Here is a 22,032-nt window from a genome sequence, read left to right as displayed (position 1 = left end):
TCATTCTTCATTCTGCCACTATATATTGGGAATAATTGAAATAATTTTACATGCTTGAAATATTTTATAATAAAACATACTAAACCACACACATATACCCACATACACACTCTAATTGCTTTTTGAATGTATAGGGGTGATGCTCATAACCCTGATTGTGGTGATGGTTTCAGGTACATACTATGTACTGAAACTCATAAAATGGAAGACTGAATTGGTATAGTTTCTTATGTCAATTATATCACAATAATGCTTCAAAGAAATGGGGGAACTAAAAATCTAATTGATTGAAACAGTTTTAGATAAACATAAGCAGTTCTACTCCACAAAGCTATGACTATGGGTTGGTATTTATAACTTAGGAGATACACTTTAAAATTAAGAACTAATTAACAAATATGCAATTCCATTTGTATCTAACAATTAGGGTATGACATGAACATATAAAATTCTAAATTATGCAAAATTTAGGAAAAAATACTGAGATTTTAACTGTACCTAAATTGTACCATAGTTATTAATGTCATTATTTGGGGCTTTATTTTTCCTTATTTTAGAAGTTTTACAATTTAAATGGAAACTTTGATGTAAAATTATTAGAGAAAGAGGTTTTGCCAACTTCTTCATATCCTTCCACTAGAATGTAAGCTCAATGAAGGCAGGAATATTTTCTGGTTTGTTTATTACAGATTTCCTAGCACACAGAGCAGTGCTTAGCATATAGTAAGGGCTCAAAAATATTTCTTCAGTTAATGAATTTAAAAGGTAGAATGTTTCAAAATAATTTCAGAGGATCAAGAGTTCTCTACGAAGAGGTTTAAGGCAACAAAAATCACTTTTGCCTAGAGTGGAAAAGTGCTAGGCAATTTAATCCTGAAAAATAGTTTTATAGGCTTTTTTGCTTTTAAATACTGTCTTTAGGACAGTGAATATCATTTCTGACTCTTATATCTAGCATTCAGAAGCAGAAAATTTTAGACCTCAGATAACAGAACTTAATCTCAGCAATTTATAGAATCACTGTACTTGGTTTATTTTTCAACTATATACTACTGTTACATATCTACAACAAGATCTACTATAATATATATCTACTGTTGAAAAGATAAAAATTTGGCAAAAATTATTCAAGATAGTCATTATACCTTTAGAAATAAATTTTGACTAAAGAGGACAAGATAAAGTTGATTCAGATTCAAGATTACTAAATCTCCCTTGTTAAAAGTGGAAACCTATTTTATTGGAATATCTTTTTATCTGTGAACATTTAATCTTTAGCCTTATAGAATAAAATTTTAAAGATAATTGACCTTCAACAGACTGGATGAGGAGGCTGTATCTGATATCCTATGTTTTAAGTTCTCTATCTTTATACTTACCCAAGGCCTTCCTTAAAACCCTATAAGCTCATTTATCCTGATTCTACTACAGACAATTATAAAAATGAGAAAAGAGAAAAGAATTTAATGGAGCAAAAAGAGTGAAGTAGATTGGCCTTCAATAGTTAGAATGATTTTTATTCTTGCTTTCACAAGTGAAAATTAATACTACATAGGAAAATTGTAAAATTTTGAAAGAATTATTATTAGTTTTTTACCATAAATGAAAGAAATGACTTTCAAATGGTGTTTGTTTTAAGTTTTAAAAAGATTATACTCATCCATCCTTCTCCCCGGAACCAGGGAGTACAGCTAGAAACCTGCTACAGCAGTCCCAAGTATAGACAATAGATGACTAAATTAAGGTGGTGGCAGGAGGGGGAAAGGGAAAGAGAAGAGGATTTCATAGGTGGAACTGGCAGTCTAGACAGTAACTGGATAAGAGGCAGGAGGTGATTGGTAATGTTAATAAACTGATAAATATAGAAAGCACAGCTAAAGTAAGGGAAGAAAATGAGTTTAGTTCTGAATGTAGTGAGTTGTGCAGACAATTGAAAACTCAGCTCTGGAAGTCAGGAAGGAGACTGGGGATATGACTGAGTCAGCAATGTGCCACAAGTGGTGGACCACATGAAACTACTGATGGAGAACATATAAGACAAGGTACTAAAATTTCAAGAAAACCTCAAGTCAAGAGGATAAGCAAAGAAAAAGAAACCAAAATAATAGACTAAGAAGTCATGATACTAACTAGTATATATAAAATAGATAAACAAGTTCATCCTGTATAGCATAGGGAACTATATTCAATATCTTGTAGTAACTTATAGTGAAAGAGAATATGAAAACAAACATATGTACATTCATGTATGACTGAAGCATTATGCTGTACACTAGAAACTGACACAACATTGCAAACTGACTATACTTCAATAAAAATACACATATACAAAAAAAAAGTCATGAAAGAGGGTGGAGAGTGAAGAGAATGTGGGGTCTCAAAGTCAAGGGTTATAAAAATTTCAAGTAGAGAGCAGTCAGTGAAGAGTCTATGGAAGATGAGGCTTTGGGGGTTTTGCTATTAAGAAGTCATTAACCTAGAGTTGCTTTAACAGCAAACAGAACATCAGAACTGGAAAACTGCTGACAACGATTTTTCCAGCACTCCGTAAGAATGGTAGGACTCTGCCAAGCAAACTTGAGATCAAATTCTCTAATGCTGCCTTTAGAAATATTTTCTTTGAGGTAAGTTAGCCAAAATTTCAGTTTTCCTGGCAAAGTTATCAAGTTGCTTAAATGTCTGTATGCTTAATTATATTTATCAGAACAAAGTTCACTTTCCAACAAAATGAAACTAAAGCCACCTCTTAACTCTCATTCTAGTAACTTTCTTCTACCTTACATGTTTCTACTTTTGTTTTCCTAGATCTCTTCTTTATTCTCTCCTGCCAAAAAGCCTCTTGGGTTGAGTTCTACCTAGGTAACCGACCAGTTTTAAAATGTAATGCAAGTGTAGATCACCAGGAAAAGACGGCAGATAGAACACAAATACATAATTTCACTAACTCTGAAAACCTTAGTAAAACTACATGAAAGTTTTTGTTTTGTCTTTTAAGACAAAAACTGGAGGTACTCTGGACACACATTCCAGCTGGATGCCAAATGGCCAAGTATTATAATAAATATTCTTCTGACACCAATGTCACCATTATATGATGAACTGCTAGGATTTTAGAACAAATGTGAAATTTAATCAAATTTTTAAAATCTTATGACCATTTTATTATTAAATTTTTTTAGAAATAATTTAGCACTGAGAGCTGCTAGATTGATCCTAAGGTCACTATACTTCATATTTGAATTACTATATAGATGCTCACTTTCAAAGCCATTAGAGAATCAAGATTGTTTCTGGTAGTTTTGTCAGTCTAGATACTGCTGAAAATGGTAGTGTTACTAAAATTTTTGGCTTCCTTTCCTCTTATATTATAATTGATAAAAGACTTATCTCCTCTTTAATTCCTAGGTGGAAGTTTTGGTTGATAGTATGATATAATTTTATTGAAATAATTCCATAAACTGAAGTTTTATACATTATTGCATGACGACGATGCTTTCTAAATATTTTTAGATGAGTCAAAGATTGTTGCCCTAAAACAATTTTTTTATTTTAATATTTTTACATGTACCTACTGCTTCACACGATCACTTGAGAAAAATCTGCATTTAGCCCTTGAATCTAAAAGTGTAACAAATAGAGCAACATGACTGGCTTCCAAGACACCAAAAAAAGTAGTAAATTTCCATTTACAGCTCAGCTTTTATTGCATTCATGCCAATTTCAGGATCTTCTCAGGAGGAGAATGATAGGAGGACTTTTATAGAAGAGACTTTGTAAAAAATACTTGTACACTTCAAGGTACATCCATTTGGTTACTTGAGAAGGTTCCAGTAAAAGAATTGCTTTCTCTGTAAGCAACCAATGGTTTATTAGTAAGTCTTGTGACTGTTGCCTTCAGAGTATAACATGAAGGCTATTTTGTTCAAGCAACTCTCCTTAATATATAACTTTTCCATCTTGTTTTAATATCTCGCAGAAGTACACCACAAGGCAGTTTTGATATCTCTTCTATGCCATGTAATTTTCCTTAGGCCAAAAGAAGTTTCCACTCCTGGCATCTAGAATCAGTAGTCCTCCAAATCTGTAATCCAGCTCTGAGACCCACGGCGTAGAAGGCCCCACTTTGCACCTCCTTTAGCTTTGCCCCATTCTACAGGAAGAAGAATACACAGGGCCCAAGCAGTGTGCCCACTCGAAGCCTATGCTTCATCTCCTTCTAGGCCGTGCTCCAGATACCTGGGACCATGAATTTCCCTGACCAAGTGGCCTGCAGCCCAATCCTAGGGCCTCTTCCTGAAGTCAGTCCTCCTGAAGGCAGATCATACCACCATTGGTGAATGCCCAATCCAAGGAGTGCTCAAGGGCTGGCTGATTGCTGGGGGTATAGATGGAGCTTGGACATGAGGCCTGAGGTTGTGACATATTTCAAAGTCCAGGACACAGAGCCAAGGAGAGGGGAGGAAGGGAGCAGGCCTCAGACCAAGGGCTGGCTCTCTCTACAACATTATGTTCCAAAATAGGACCCAAGAAGTCCAGGAATTCTAAATTTGATCTTGGACTTACAGATCTTCAAAGAACATATTTGCCAAGGTAGAAAGATAGAAAAAATTTTTTTAACTTGTAAGCTTGTTGTACAATTTTAAACTACATAGATATATGGTCATATGGGCTTCTGTCTGTATTCCTGCCCCAGGCTCAACTGCAAAAGTGAATCTGTATAGAATACTTATAAATACCTCACATTATTACACTAACATCATTACACTGATTAGATACAACCGGAACCTAGAGGGGTCTTTTCCCAGATTTTGACATAGCTAATTCACCTTTATTATTCAGGTTCCAGCTTACACACCGCCTCTCAGAGAAGTCTCCCCTAACCACCAATTATAAAATAGCCCTCGTGAATCATCTTTCATCACATTATCCTGTTTTATTTTCTTCACTGCCCTTACCAGTATCTGAAATTATTTATGTAAATTCCACCATAGCAGAGACCTTGCCTGCCTTGCTATTCATTTACAGTCTAATGGATTCTTATCTTATGCCACAGGTTATAATCTGTAACTATCATTATTTTGTGGCCCAAAATGTCCCAGATCTGGCTAGTATGTTACACTCTATCTTTTGTTGTATCCTCATCTCTCTCTCTTTTTTTTTTTTCTTTTTGCATTTCTTTACTTTCTGGCATGACAAGATGCCTCAGTCTCTCCTCTGTAAAACAGGAATAGTGCTTATCTCCTAGGGTTGTTATAAGATATCCTTGTAAAGCAGCTAGCACAGTGCTGGTGCACTATGAGTGCTCAATAATACCCAGTATTTCATTACTGTCCTGGGCAGAGTATGGCTATATGACCTTTTATCTGTAAAAAAAAAAAAAAAAAAAAAGGGGGCTTAGAAAGTTCCATAGGGCATACAAAACATTTCCTCTTAATTGAGCAAGTGAATAGTAATATTAATAAAACATTATTTAATGCATTTCCTCTCCAAACATCTGCTTTACTCAAGAAACCTTAGGGAATGTGTAGTTGCCTGGGGAAAAACAGGGAGAGGGGAAGAGGAAGAAAGGAGGGCTCCCATCAGCAACATGGTTGTTCAGCATCCACATCTTAGCTACCTTTAGATACACAAATGTTTTTTCCTAGTTCATAGATAGATTCACTTGTTGTAGCTTCTTTAAAGAAAAAAAAAAGCCTCATCTACTAACAGCACTGCAATTAGTTAACTTTTGATGATGGCTTAGTTAACTTTTGGCTAATACTCAGTGGCTCATTGACATGAACCTCATTAGCTACATGGTTTTAACCATAATTTGATGAATCTCCAAAGAATGGTATAGTGAGAAAACAATGTCTTTTTGGGCTACTAAAAATAACTCAGAACCTTGAAAGTGGCCATATTTTCAAAAATGTTTAAACTTTCTAGATGACAAATTTGCAATATGTGGCTAAAGTCTTAAAAGTATGTTTTTTTCCTGAACAGTAATCACAAGGCTAGAATTTGCCTGAAAGAAATTAGGAAAGAATGCAAAACTATACATATAAGAATATTCATTACAACATTGTTTACAGTAGCAAAGCCTCAGAAAGAATCTATGTATTCAGTAACAGATGGTGGATTAAACTGTGGTAGAGCTATGCAACAGAAAAACACATAGCCAATAAAAATAATGACATAGGTCTACATTTACTGACATGGAAAGATGATTATGATGTATCTTCAAACGGATATCACAGATTATAAAAGAGAATACATAATTCCAGCTCTATTTTAGAACATACAGTATGGTTTTATATATATAGTGTGTGTGTATATATATATCTACGTTATGATATATTTATGCTTAAGTAGAGATACCCAATACCCAAGTACAGAAGGATCTATACCAAAAATATTAATAGTGATTATGCCCCATGAAGAATTTGAGGTAGTTCTAAATTTTCTTCTTTATACTTTTTTCCCTTCCTTTTTTATAATAAACATGTATTATTTTCACAATCACAAGAAGTTTAAATACCAATCAACCAACCATCAAGCCATAAAGAATCTCAGTATCTCAGCTGCCCATGTCTTAAGCACTGATGATAACTACCCAAACACCCTAGAATGAGAGGCAAGAATACTTCTTCTCAGGATAAAGGAGGGTCTATTATTCTAAGATGAGACAGTTGGGGAACATTCAGGGCATGATAACAGGCACAACTACTTAGCATAGCCCTGAGGTTCAGAAATGTTATCAGTAGACAGAGGAGAAAATCTTTTCCTGATCCAAGTTCTCCTTAATTTAGAGAAACAGTAAATATAAAGATAAAATACATGCTTTGAGGTAGGAAAAAACTTACCGCAGTGGATAACCGGGATGCCAATGTCATTTCCAAGTTCCCTTTGAGACCAAGAAGTGCAGGAACTAAAATGAAAACTTCCGTTACTTTTTTGAACACCTCCCAGTGCTGTAAGAAAAAAAAAATTTTTTTTCTGACACTCTTTTAAAAACATTTGAGAACAAAGACATCAAAAAACCTCAGCCTTTTTTTCCAATGTTGTGTCTACATTTTGAGTAACTATACAGGTCATTTAATCAGTGAATATTTAGCTTAACTCTTCACCAGAGTTCTGAAACCTGCATTATTTGAGAAGATTCAGTTAGAGCTGGGAGTAAGAGCTGACACAGTCACCACAGCCCATACACCGAGTGTGCTACCAACTCTGTTACTCTTACATCTTACTTTATCCCTTTATGACGGCATGAGTCAGTGTAACTAGAGGTTCAGAGCACAGACCCGAGAACCAGATAACCCGTATTTGAATCTTGATTCCAACACTAATTACAATAAACCCACAGAAAAATTAAACTAATATTATTAGTTAATTTCACAAATGAAGAAATAAAGATTCAGAGAAGTTGAATGATTTTTCCCAAGGTCAAAAGACGGGACCTAGAATTGACTCCAGGAGCCCTGAGTCATCCCATGTTCTGGCCCCCATTTTAGGGTGTGAGGCAAGAGGAAACTGGAAATAAGAAAATTTGTGATACCAGGCATGGATCTGTCATAACCTGGCTGTATGATCTGGATGAGTTATGTACCTTTCTGATCTCAATTTCTTCATCCATGAAATGAAGATAAAACCTGCCCTGTCTAGCCTATAGGAAATAATGAAAATGACAGATATTAAAGTATTTAATAAGGTAAAGAGACCATACAAATAACTTAACACAAAGTGCTTTTTTATAAGTGCTATTAAGAGGTAATTGTCCCAGTATGAGACTTTACGGACTTAGCATATTAATTTATGCCAAAAAAAATCAAGAACATAGTTTTGTCATTAACATCAAGACAGGTGAGAAAAGTAAGACCTAAATCCATCAGATAAATGAGAGAAAATTTCAATTTGTCCCCACAGTTTTCCCTAGAGGCTGTTTCAAACAGGTGCAGAACTAGGGCCTAAAAAGAGTTTAGGAACTGTTCATCAGATCAGGTAAAAACCTGGTTCAAAAGATTCACAAGGGAATCCCTCCACAGTTCAAGTCAATTAAGGATGGGCTTAGAAAAAGCAGCTTCTCAGATCCCTTAACCTGTCAAAAAACTAACAATTTTGTCTGTTTTATGATGGGTAGGGATTCTGCTGTGCTAGTGGGATATGCACCCTTCAGAGATGATGGTGGCAGTGATGATAATGACCATGATGAATAACAAAATATTATTATTAGTAATAATAATAATAATAATTTTAAAAAAGTAACAATATTCAACTGATTGCTTGTTACGTGCCAGATCCTGTTCTTAAGGCTGAATCATTTAATCTCAACAACAAACTTACAAGATAGATATCATTTTTATCAAATTAGACGTAATTCAGGAATACATTTTCCCTAGGTCGTAATTTTAAGACATCTAACTATATGACTTTAGAAACACCAGAATATCCAAATTTCTCTGTCAGTCACATGTCATCCCACTTTAGATCTGTTGGAATGCACTCCTTTGGGTGATTAGCACTCTTTCCAAGCTGAATTCAAATCAAATGCTCCTGTGAGAATTACTGTGAAATCACTAACACTAAGCACTGCTAGAGCAATAAGAACTATCACATTGATTTCCTACCTTGTGCCCAATAAATTTGCCATTCTTTTCTCTACAACTGTAAGGGTGTGCTTATAGACGTTCCCAAACTTTCTCAGCTCACACGTACCCAGGTGTTTCAGCAATGTTTTCATGGCATCCCAGGCCAAAAGAAATACCTAACAGTCCTACTAAGTAGCTAGGTCCAAATAGTAAGTATTTCCTAACAATTTTGTAGTCATATGAAGAAATAATACAAATAAACTGAAAAAAATATTTTTATATCATATAGTACTTACTAGTGGGATGTGTGTACCTCTTAGGAATGGCACAACTTCTCAAGCGTTGGAATTGGCAATTACCACCTTCATTTCTTGTTCTATATTGATTTTTGTCTGACACTTGCTTTTTTTCACAGCACCACTGAAAATCTAGCTTTGCAAAGGTATGTCATCAAGAGAAATAGAGTATGATCTAATGTTGAAACACCTCGAGCCAGCAGTCTATAGCTTGTCCAAGAGATGTCATTGTGTTTCCCTCAAAAATTTACAGTATCTCACAGCAACCCTGGGGTGTCCAGACACACAGTTTGGGAAATGTGAGGACAGTGAAAACAGTACAGTACATTAGACAAAGGCAAGGACTCTGGAATCAGATTATCTGAATTGAAATTCCGATACTACGATACTACTACTTTAACTGGATAACTTGAGCAAAACTACGCTTTACTTTCTTCATCTAAAATAGGGTCATAATGGTACTTATCCCATACAGTTGTGCTCGGGACCATGCCTGTACGTAGTAACGAATAACAATATTGAGTGTTTATTAGCTATAACACCAGAATACATTATCAGTTAATTTTCCTGTCAAGAGGACATAGTGCAAAAAAAAAAAAAAAAAAAAAAAAAGTCCAGAAAGAGGATGCTGGGACAGCTGGTGCCCAAAACAAATCTCACTTACTTACAAATTTTGCCATAACACAGACATGTCCTCTAAGGCTATGAAAATTATTATGCACTGCTAAGCTTCTCTACAAGAACATACCCTAAAGGAAATCAACTTCTAACCTTACCTAATTTTGGATATCTATCAATATCCACAATCTTAGGCAAGCACACAACAAACTTAGTGTCAGATTGCTAACACAGGTACTGGACTCAAAACCAAAAAATCTATTAATGTCCAAAAGGACAAATAAAAACGAAACAAACAAACAAACAAAAACCAATAAAATAAGTTGAGGAACACATCCATAGAGTCCTATCTTAAACAGAAAAGGCTTTAAAAAATCTAATTGGTAAAAGAAGTTTATGCAGTTTTAAAAAACTTACATACCCCAAGTTTGGAGAAGATTTGTTTCTCATTTTAACTTATAAGTTGTTTAAAAAACTAAATCCATTCACTTTTAGACATATGACAAAATGACCAACCTCACTCATAATTACAGAGATGCAAATGAAAAGGTGATCAGTTTTCTTCTGTGAGACTGGTAAAGATCAAAAAGTTGAATAAGGGAAAGGGGAACAGCTCAGTGGTAGAGCACATGGTTCAATCCCCAGTACCTCCGCTAAAAAATTAAATTAAAATTTTTAAAAAGTTGGATAATACTCTGTTGTTAGAAAAAAAATACCCTGTTGGTAAGAGCATAAGGAAACAGGCACTCTATTACACTATTAAACCTATGTAAAGGTTTAATTTATTTAGGAGAATGTGGCAATATCTATTAAATGTAAAATGCACAAAATTTTCAACTCAGAACTCTACTTCCAGGAATTTATCCTACATATAAACTTGAGCATGAATTCAAACATACATGTAATGAGTCAACTTCACCACTGTTCATAATTACAAAAGATTTGAGGCACTTTAAGTCCCCTTCATCAGGTAACCTGGTAGAAAAACAATGACACATGCATACAATAGAGCATTATATAGCTGGACAAGAATCTGGTAAATCTGCGTGTATCCATATGGAAGATCTGAGATAAACTGAGAAGAGTAAGGTGAAGAGCAACATTATAGGATGTTTTTTATTTGTGTTTTTTAGCAAATACACACACACACACACACACACACGTTAGCATATATATATGCATGTATATGCATTGTGTGTCTATTGAAGGAGACAGAAAAAAATACCAGTAAATTCTAAAGAAGGGGATAGGGGAAGGACATATAAAAGGAGACTTCTTTCTCCACTACATATTCTTTCACACAGTTTAAGTATGCTTTACCAGATACATAGGTTTTTCATTAAATTTTTAATTTTGAAATAATTACAGATTCACATGCAGTTACAAAAAGTAATACAGGGAAATTCTATGTACTCTTTATCCAACTTCCCCCAATGGTAACATCTTGTAAAACTATAGGACAATATTACAACCAGAATATTGACACTGATATAATCAAGATATAGAACATTAACATCACAAGGATCCCTCCTGTTGCCTTTTATAGCCACATTCACTTTCCTCCACTCTCAGCCCCTTCTTAATCCTTGGCAACCACTGATCTGCTCTCCATTTCTTGAATCTGTCAATTCAAGAATGTTATATAAATGAATATAGTATGTATAACGTCTTGAGATTGGCTTTTTTCACTCAGTATTATTCTCTGGAGATTCATCTAGGTTGTTGCATCATCAATAGTTCATTCCTTTTTGTTGCTGAGCAGTATTCTATCATACGGATTTACCAAAGTTTGTTTAACCATTCAACTTTTGAAGGACATCTTGGTTGTATCCAGTTCTTGGCTATTGTGAATAAAGCAGCTGTAAACATTTACAGACAAGATTTGTGTGAACATAAGTCTTTATTCTCTAGAATAAATGCCCAGGAACACAATTGCTAGGTTGCACGAGAGTTAATGTTTAGGTTTTTGTTTTGTTTTAAGAAATTGTCAAAGTGCTTTCCAGAGTGGCTGTACTATTTTAAATTTCCACCAGTAGTATGAGAGTGCATTTCTCTACATGCTCAACAACATTTGTTATTATCACCACTTTCTGTTATAACCATTCTGGTAGGTGCGTAGTGCTATCTCATCGTGGTTTTCATAAAGTAGAAAGGTACTGAGTATCTTTTCAAGTTTATTTGCCATCTGTACACACACTTCAGTGAAATGCCTCTTTATGTTTCTTTGCCCATTTTCTAACTGTTTTTTATTCCTTTTTTTTATTCCTTTGTTTTTGAGAGTTCTTTATATATCCTAGTCTTTTGTCAGATGCGTGCTTTGCACCTATTTTTCTTCCACTCTGTAACTTGGCTTTTCATTCTTTTAACAGGGTCATTCACAGAACAAAATTTTTATAGGATGAAGTTCAGTGTATCCACTTTTCCTTGTATGGATCATGCTTTTGGTGTCAAGTCCGATTCTACCGAGCCCTAGATCCTGAAGATTCTTGCCAATGTTTTTCTAAAAGGTTTATAGTTTCGCATTTTATATTTAAATATGTGATCCATGTTGAATTTATTTTTCTATAAAGTATGAGACTTAAGTTGAAGGCTTTTTTGTTTTGTTTTGTTTTGCCTATGGATGTCCAACTGCTCCAGCACCATTTGCTGAAAGGGCTCTTATTTTTTCTCCACTGTATTTCTTTTGCATCTCTGTCACGTTTAGTTGGACATATTTGTGTGGGTCTATTCTGGGGTTGTCAGTTCTGTTGCATTGATCTGTGTGTCTATCCCTCCACCAATACCACAGTCTTGATTACTGTGGTCATTTTAATAAGTTTGAAATCAGGCAGACCGATCCCTTTCACTTTACTTTTGTTTCAAAAAAGAAAATTCTATTTTCTTTCCCTTTGCATATAAATTTTAGAGTATTATTTATTCTATAAAAATCTCGCAGGGATTTTAAAAGTTCTGTTAAACTTGTATATCAATTTAGGGAGAACTGACATCTTTATTATGTTGGGCCTTTGAAGCCACGAATATGGTATGTCTCTCCATTTATTTAATTTTCCTTGATTACTTTCACCAGTATTTTGTAGCTGTCAGCATACAAGTCCTATACGTTTTGTTAGATTTATATCTAGGTATTTATTTGAGTAAACGCTATTTAATTTTTAATTTAATTTGTTGTTAGAAAAAGCATTTATTTTTGTATGTACTGTGTATCCTGGGCCTTACTTACTAAACTCATTTAACAGTTCTAGGAGGGTTCTGTTTTTTGTGTGTGTGGTGGATTCCTTGAGATTTTCTAAGTAGACAATCATGTCATCTGCAAAGAGGAACAGTTTCATCCTTTCCAATTTCTGTCTTTTATTTCCTTTTCTTGACTTGTTACACTGCACTCTGTTAAAGGTAACAAATGTGGCCATCCTTGCCTTGTACCTGATCTCAGGGGGAAAGCATTCAGTATTTCACCATTAAGTATAAGGTTGAGGAAGTTCCACTCCATTCCTGTTTACTCGAGTTTTTCTCATGAATGAGTGTTGAATTTTATCAAATGCGCTTTCTCCATCAGTTGATATGGTCATTTGATCTTCTTCTTTAGCCTGTTAATATGGTAAATTACATTGATTTTCAAATAGTGAATACTTGCATCCCTGGAATAAACTTCGCATGTTTGTGGTGTGTAATTCATTTTATATGTTGCTAAATTCTACTTGCCAATGTTTTGTTAAGGATTTTTCTTTCTGTATTCAGAAAAGATACCGGTCTGTAAATTTTTGTTTGTTTTGCACTTTCTGGTTTTGGTATCTGGATAAGACTAGCTTCTTAAAATGAAGGTAAGTGTTCCCTCCTCTTCTATTTTCCAGGAAAGCTTGTGTAGAATTAGTGTTAATTCTGCTTTAAACACTTGGCAGAATTTTCAGGTGAAACTATCTGGGTCTGAAGCCTTCTTTGGGAGCTTTTTAAATTATGAATTAAATTTCCTTATTAGGTATAAAGCTATTCAAATTATCCACTTCATTTTGGGTGAATTATGGTAATTGTGTTTTCTGAGGAAGTGGTCCACTTTAAGTTGTAAAATTTATGTGTGAAGAGTTGCTTGTAGTACTCCTTTGTTACCTTTTTGATGCGTACAGGCTCTGTAGTGATAAGCCCTATTTCATTCAGATATCGGTAATTTATATCTTCTTTCTTTGTCTACTGCCAGTCTTGCTATGAATTGTCAGATTTGTTGATCTTTTCAAGGGATCAGCTATTTGTTTCACTGATCTTTTTCTACTGTTTTCCTGCTTTCAATTTCATTGATTTTTGCTTTTATCTTTATTATTTCCTTTCTTCTGCTTGCTTTGGGTTTATTTTGCTCATTTTTTCCTAAGTTTGACATGGGAACTTAGATGACTGATTTGAGGTTTTTTTACTCTAATGTATGCATTTAGTTCTATAAATTTCCATTTCTGTATTGCTTTACCTGTGACTCACAAGTTTTGATGTTGTATTTTCATTTCATTCAGTTCAATGTTTTGTTTTGTTTTTTATTTTTCTTCTTCCTCTTTCACCCACGGATTATCTGAAAGAGTGCTGTTTGGTCTCTAAGTATTTGGAAATTTTCCTTATGTTACTGATTCCAAGTTTGATTACACTATGGCCAGAGAACATACTCTGAATGATTTCAGTATTTTAAATTTGTTGAGGTTTAGCTGATGGCCCAAAATATAGCCTATCTTGGTATATGATCATTAAGAGCTTGAACAGAATGTGTACTCTTCTGTTTTGGGGTGGAGTCTTCTATAAACGTCCCTTAGATCTTGCTGGTTGATGGTGTTGTTGAGTTCTTCTACATCCTTGCTGATTTCCTATCTAGTTGTTCTATCAATTATTGAGAGAAGGGTGTTGGAGTCTCCAACGCTAATTGATTTTTCTATTTCTGCTTTCAGGTCTATTGGGGGCTCTCATTGTCAGCTGACAGGATGAAAGTGCCAGCACTCTATTTGCCCTTCTCCGATTCCATCCTGGCTGAAGTGTTGCAGCACCTCATTACAGCCTCCTCTCTCCTACCCCAGCTTAACTGACAGATAAAATTATATATAATACATTTAAAATGTACAGCACAATGGTTTGATAAACATATACATTATGAAAGGATTTCCACCATCAAGTTAATTAACCATCCATCACCCCATATTGTTACCTTCTGGGAGTTGTTTGTTTGTTTTTTGGTGAGAATGCTTAAGATCTACTCTCTAAGCAAATATTGAGTATTCAATACAGTATTATCAACTACAGTCACCATGCTGTATGTTAGATCCATAATGCTCTTGTAACTGAAAGTCTGTACTCTTTCACACCAATCTCCTCCCACTTCCCCTACCCCCACCGTTCTACTCTCTGTTTCTGAGTTTAACTTTTTTTTTTGGCTTAAGATACCATACATCTGTCTTTATCTGACTTATTGCACTCAGCAAAATGCCCTCCAGGTTCATCCATGTTATGCATTACAGCTTCTTAAGGAGGAAGTCTAAGTTCCCCACTGGGCCTTCGCTGATGCGGGTGTGGGTGGGGCCACTGTTTTTTCTGTGGTGTCCAGCTAGAGCAGAACAGTAATTGTCTAAAACTTTCCTGTCTTGTTAGGGCGCCCCCTTTCTAGTCCTTTAGCTACAAAGAGCAGGCTTTTGTTGGGGTTTTTTTGGTTTGTTTTGTCTGCCCTTAGCATTTCTCAGTTGCTGGCTTTTTTAGCTCTAAGTCTGGGATACATGAAGCAAGAGAAAACCGAGGGAACTCACCACTGTTTTATTCCTTGAGTCCTAAGCCTAGGCGGCCTGCTTTCTTCTTTCCACCTTTCAGGGTCTTCTTATATTTGTTTTATACAAAGTTCCCAGTGCTTTTTTGGTACTTAATGGGAGAAATAGGTAAAAGTACATCTACTGCAGCTTCTTGGAAGTGGAAGTCCATCTATTATTTTTAAAATAAAAACTAGAACATTACATCAAGGTGCTCGTGCCTTCCTGGGGTCATAGCAATGTTAAAAGAGGTATCTTTAACACAAACTCTAAAACTGCAGCTATATTTTATAGGGAGGGACAAACATGGTGTGACACCTTTCTAGCTTTGCACAATGAGAAACTGGTGACAAAAATTAGTCCAACATTGATACTGCCCTCTTACCTTCTCTTTGCACTTCTAAAACACTGGTATTTAATTCACAAAACTTTAACAAAGCATCCCTTTCCTCTCTGACCTCTCTACACATCAGAAAAACAGCTCTACTCAGAGTTTCAAGGTTAGAAACATAACTCAGGTATTGTATCATTCCATTGAATTTTGAAACATACACACAATGCATTAACAGCACAGTAATAAAATAAGGAATACTTGAGAGCTATACTATGGTTTATTTCAAAAGAATATTTTTCAGCACTGCAATAATACTGTCTTCATAAAATACAAGATCTTGGGGCTTTGTAGACATCAGCTTCCAATAATATTCTAATAATAAGTACAAATTTACCTAGGAATTACTGGAAGTTCTAAAGGTATTAGCTCAGTTTACTTACATTTCTTTTAGATGGATGGGTGGCTAACACTAATCTCATTTTACAGAATCTTATAATATATTAAGTCTATAGACAATCCAACATTCACATATAGCATGCTATACAGAGAACAGGATTTATCCACAGACAGGGCTCTACCATTTACTAGCTGCATATTCTTGTCTGAATCACTTAAAACTCTTTGCTCATTTTCAGTGAGAGAAGAAAAGACAAGGAGCTTGGACCAGGCAATTGCTAAGGATTTCTGATCCTGACATTCTATGACTTAAAACTCTTAAGTTTGATCATCAAAATTCCAAAATTTTTATAACAGAGGTAGAACTTAATTTAACTCATTCTTTTCAACAAGGAATCACGGAATGTCTGTTCTGTGTAAGGCGTTAGGCTGGTTTTTCCGACTGGACCCTACTACAGAGGGACCAAAGACTACGTGGCCAGTCTCACCCAACCCCACCTACTAGTTGGAAGAGAACTTGGATTTATTTAGAATATTAGTTCTCAAACTTCTGCCCACATCATAACACTAGGAATCCTTACAGACTGCTTAAAAGAGATTGCTGGGCCCCACCTCCAGGGTTTCTGATTCAGTGGAGCTGGGGTGGAGCCTGAGAATCTGTGTGGCTGACAAGTTCCTAGATGATGCTGAGGCTGCTGGCTTAGGGAGCCCACCTGGAGAATCTGATTCAGGTAAGGTCCTATATATGAGGAGCCAATCCTCTAAAGGTGTCATTCCTGCCTTCTCTGCACAATTTTCCATCTTCATCTTCCTTGATACAATACCCACTCCCTCTCCTTGGAGAAGCAGGAACATTCCTATTTTTTGTGGTTCTGGTGAAATTACTGATCTGAATGCTCGTCTGTCCCAGGGACAGCAGTGTAACTTGAACTGGGCTAATCATAATACAGTACCTCCCTAATCACATCACTGATTCTAGGGGTAAGTGTATGACCAAAGACAAGCCAACTGCTCCATTTTCCCCTAGAATTTTCCAAATTAAAGACAGGAGAGTGCATTCTTTCCTTTGTAAAACAAACTAAAAGGATATGACCTGACAACTGTCAGCAATCATATGCAATAGGAGCGAATAAGGACAACAAACAAAATATAAGCTGAAGTAAAAGACAAGACAGAGAGAAGGTAGAGAGAAGGTAATCATAAATTAAGTCCCTGATTTATTTGTATAAGGTAGGCTGTACACCTGCTTTTCCCAGTTACCAAAGACAATGCTTTCTTTCTTTCTTTGGCTTAAATTACAGTTAATTTAAGTTAGTTGAGTTTAAATTTCTTATGACAGAAGAGTGCTGACTAGTAGAAGGTAATCCAAAGATAAGACATGTTCCCTATAAACAGACAGTACGGTATTTGAAAGCGTAAGTTTTAGAGTGGGTTTAATTCAGCCAGTTGTGTGAACTTAGGCAAATCTCTCAGTTTCATATATAAAATAAAAATAACATCACCTACCTCAGAGTCCTCATAAGCATCAAATGAGGTAACTCATGCAGCGTACCGACAAAGAACATTCACTCAATGAATGATACGTGTTAACATTACACCACTTACTGAACACTGATCTCCCAGGTACTGTACTAGTGCTCTACATGCTCTTTTACTAATTTGCGGCCAAAATGAATATAAGGGATGTTCAAGGCACAAGCACACAGAGGTAGGTTAGACTGAGACAAAAGCTTACTCCTTTGGATAAGCTTGAATATGTAAAAGCAGCATTCTATATCCCTATAGGTCTTTTTGGTACCGCTATAGAATTCCTATGGCAAAGAATTTTTACCGCTATGGGTACTTGAATATATCTGCAACAAACAGAAAATCAATTTTTTAAGAACTATATCACTTACAGTAGCATAAAAAGCATCAAATAACTAGGAATGAATCTAACTGAAAATGTAAAAGACCTATAAAGACCGAAACTGTAAAACGTCTATGAGAGGAAGTAAAGACGACCTAAATAAACGGAGGGCTGGTCCATGTACATGTATTAGAAGACTAGGCATTGAGAGTCAATTCTCCCCCTAATTGTCTCTGAATCACAACTGCAACAACATTTTTTGAAAACCTATAAGCTGTTATACTGAAACCAGAGTCAGCATCAGTTCACTTTAACTAAAGGATAAACTAAATCTAAATATGTTTGAGATTAGTAACCTACAGAAAGTACTTTAAACAACAAACACAGTGAAGTTAAACAAAGATGAAAACCCACCTGGACTATATCCAAAACCATGCCAGCTGAAACTGTTCCAAAACCAGCTAGCAAAAATGGCACAAGTATTTGCAGTGCCATGACACCGCTGGATTCCTTTGGTAACTTCTGGTTTGCTTCCACAATGACATCTTCATCACCATCACTAGATACATCTTCATCTTGTAACATGGCCGTAGTTTCCGAAGTCTCCCTTCCATCACAGTAATTGTAGTTGGCACAGTCGTCATACTTTTGGCTACAGCTTGATGGTGTGTGCCCATTATTGCCATGAAAAGACTGCTCGGAGAAACTGTGATATTCCATGTGTTGTTCAGATCTATTACTAAAAGTCTGTGCTGCAGCGGATAACCCATCTTGCCAAATGCTGTTTGCTTTTTTGTGCCTATCTTCCTGGTTTTTCTGGTAAATTACTGGAACCATACTCAACAGCAAGTTTAAAAACTTATCAGACTGAATTGTACTTAAACTTGAAGTCCAGTCTACAAAACCTCCTCCATTACTTGGACCATTACTTGTTTTATTAGTAATAGACCTTCCTTTAGTATTAGTCATATTGTCATTGCAAAAGACCCTGCACTCCTTAGATCTCAAGATTCATGAACTATAGCAGATGAATCAGAACCACACCAACACTGGTTTAGATTAAGATGTTGACTTCATTGTGCAAAAATGTTTCCACTAATAAAAGATGTTCAGAAGTTCCACAGAGGGAATGGATCTGGAAAAATAAAATAATTTTTAAAAGTCAGATTAACTTTCTTGATACTTCATAGTTAAAGGTATAAAATATACAAGTTCTTTAACCAACCCCAAGGTACTGATGTTATACTCTGTGGGCTTCACACATAACCGCTTTGTGCCATACAACTACTTTGTTCATAGAAATATACTAGACAGTTTTTTGTGTTCGCTAAATCTTAAGTGTTTATCTTTGCATATTTTATATAATTAATACCCATGTTAAGTCTTCAAATATCAAGTATCTGTAAGTTCTACAATAGACAAATTTATTAAATAAATGGCTTCCGTTACTTATGTTGAGGTCTCAGAATCAAATTGCTACAGCCCTTAACGTATGTCAGTACAACAAAAGGGAAGGTACATGACATTATATTTTAAACGTTAAATAATAATCCATGTTACTTTATTTACAACTTAATATAATATACATTTTATTATTAAAATATGAAGAAACAATGACAATGTTCACCATGAAATTACTTTATAAATATCCTGAATACTGTTCAGGGTATTTATTATACATATAAAATTAGGCTGATGTCATAGTTCTGATATAGAAAAAAGTCATTATAGTTGATTTAGGAATATAATCCCTCTGTTAGCTAGGAAATAACCAAAATGGAAAGGGATTACAATATTCACTTAATCCTCTACTTTGCAAGCCAACCAAAAGAAAGCTTGTAATGCCCTTAATCACTTAATGTCCTTCTCAAAGTCAGCTCTGACCCTCAATCCCAGAGTAGGCTCTTGATTGGCTGGCCAGTGATGAGATTCTCCCTAAAGGTCTTGAACTAAGAGACACAGACAGATATTGTGACTAGTTTGAGAGTGGCGGGCACTGAACTTGCGAGGTCATTCATACATCACCTGCCCAGGGAGAGAGTCTATTTGGCCTGCTGCTACCACAGATCTGGAGGCTTTCAAAGCTATCAGAGTAGGTCTAAAGGCTTCAGGAACACCCAGCCCTGTGTTACACTTTCAAGAGCACCCAAGATCAAGAAATTGGCCCTGATTTGATAAAGGATAGATGGCCCCACTGCCTAACTGGACTGCCCACCCACCTAGACTAAGAATTGCTCCTACTATACTTCTGCTTTTAATGAAAACTGTCATATTCTTTAATATCTGTTTTCGATTTCTTAGAATATCGATCTCCTCTTCTTGGATAGGAAGATCAATAACAAGGAATGGCTGAGGGAAAAAGAGAAAGGGTTATGTTGGGGACAAGTGGATGCTAAGGCCTGGTTCATCTATTTAATCACTCACTCACTTTCCTTTCTTCCCTCTTGTAATTATGGAGGAGTCTGGGAATTCCTGCTGGGGAACACTCCTCAAATACAGATTTTAGGACTCCAGACCCACTGACTCAGAATATCTATGTCTGAGGCACATAAATCTTTTTTTAAGCTCTCCAAGTGATTATAGGGCAGACATCCTGTGGACTTGCACCGAGAATCCAGACATTAAGCACTAGTTGCCATTTTTGCCATTTGCAGGCTGATACAAAGTCAGTGTTTAAAGAAAATCAAATGAATGGAAACAAGGTCCAGAGTGAAGCAAAGAAGAAACTAAGCAGTCCAGAAAGAGAGAGAAGGCCAGAATAGCTGCCTGAGAACCTTCCATGCAACAAGAGGTTCAGCTTTATGTTGGAAGTTGTGAGCTTCCAGGCAGCCTTACGTGAGTCAGTGGTTTCTTTCCTTCAACCCATCCACCTCTTTTTAAATAGTGAGCATGCCCCAAAGAGATCTTTAATCAAACAAAATATAAAGCAAATCTCAAGGGGATTGAGCTTTAAGACAAGTCTACTCCTCTGAAGGGCCAGTGATGGATACAGGCAGTTTATTCTTCCTCTTGAAGCAGAACTATAAGAATGATCAAAAGGAAAATGCAGAGAAATGTAGATAAACAAGAAAGATGACAGTATCTGTATCACCACTTAGTCACCATTCAGCTCAAAATGCATGCTCAGGAAACTTGACCCGTAACACTAAATAGAAAAATGGAGGGGAGAGAAGGGAAAAAAGGGGTGAGGGAATCTCCCAGGACATCTCTCCTAGAAAATTTGCAGGACATGGCTAAAAAGCACATAGTTTACACTGAGTTTACTGAGTTTACACCGAGTTGACTGGTGGGATCCAGATGCAAAGACACATCTAGCTCATACTTCTGCTCCTAGCATTCTTACTTCACTATAAGCTATCTAGGTTAGACAGATACTCAACCAGGGCCACTGTGTACAGAGATTAGACAGCCTTTGTATAAATTTTAAGAGCGCCTCCTAAAAAAAAGAAGCTCCAGGAGTGGAGTCTTGGGCTGGATTTCAGCCCCACTCCATCCCCTCAGCCAAGTACCATCATGCCCTGCAGAACCTGCACAACCTTACACAGCAGACTGGGCAGCTAGCTGAAATATAAACCATGCTTAGAGAACATAAAACATGTATTTTTGTTGCTGTTTCCTCAGCATGTTTCCAATTTTTAGCTAATGGTACCTCCATTTCCTGCATGAAACCACACTTGTCCTATTCCATGAGATTCTGGTAACCACAGTACCCTACCCTCCAGACCACATAATGACAAGCACCTAGAGCAGGCCTGAGTCCTTCCCTGGAATTTCACTTGTTTGTTGGCTATTTCCTGAGTGTGCCTATTAGATGCTAGAGTTACATGATTAATAAAAGATTCACCATTCCTGCTTCTAATGGATTTTACCTTATAGCAGGAAGGAAAAACAACAGTCAGTTAAGCAAATAAATAAATGAGATAATTTGTGATAAAGGCCATGAAGGAAACAGTTGATTTAAGAAAAAGTGAATGACTTACAGGGCTATTTTAGAGGGGAAGGCCTCTGGAAGAGTGTTTTCTTACTTCCATTTGGAGTGAAATAATTCTGAAGCTGTCACTATGCCTTCCTCCTCAAAAAGCATCATCCACCACCACCCCACCACGAACATCTAGAGGAAAGCTCGTCTTCATTATAAGGGGTTCCAGAGAAACAGAGAATCAGAGCTAGCAGATGATGAGAGGGTCCTGACAACATAATTAGAACTTCTATCTCA

At 36.0% G+C, this 22,032-nt stretch overlaps 1 protein-coding gene across 6 annotated transcripts in view; it reads right to left on the bottom strand.

Moving 5' to 3' along the window:
- Positions 1 to 22,032, bottom strand: part of SLC41A2 (solute carrier family 41 member 2) — a 104,382-nt gene that overhangs the window by 64,583 nt on the left and 17,767 nt on the right. For all 6 annotated transcript variants that reach the window (XM_032493445.1, XM_032493448.1, XM_032493446.1 and 3 more), the window contains exons 2-3: positions 18,231 to 18,951; positions 6,843 to 6,950 (exon numbers count right to left, since the gene is read on the bottom strand). In XM_032493445.1, the coding sequence (XP_032349336.1) occupies positions 6,843 to 6,950; positions 18,231 to 18,785 (663 nt within the window). In that variant the 5' untranslated portion in view covers positions 18,786 to 18,951. The remainder of the gene's footprint in view (positions 1 to 6,842; positions 6,951 to 18,230; positions 18,952 to 22,032) is intronic.

The sequence above is a fragment of the Camelus ferus genome, chromosome 12 (genome assembly GCF_009834535.1).
Source record: "Camelus ferus isolate YT-003-E chromosome 12, BCGSAC_Cfer_1.0, whole genome shotgun sequence".
NCBI lineage: Eukaryota > Metazoa > Chordata > Mammalia > Artiodactyla > Camelidae > Camelus > Camelus ferus.
The sequence above is the reverse complement of the archived record's forward strand: the minus strand, read 5'-3'. Positions and strand labels throughout refer to the sequence as shown.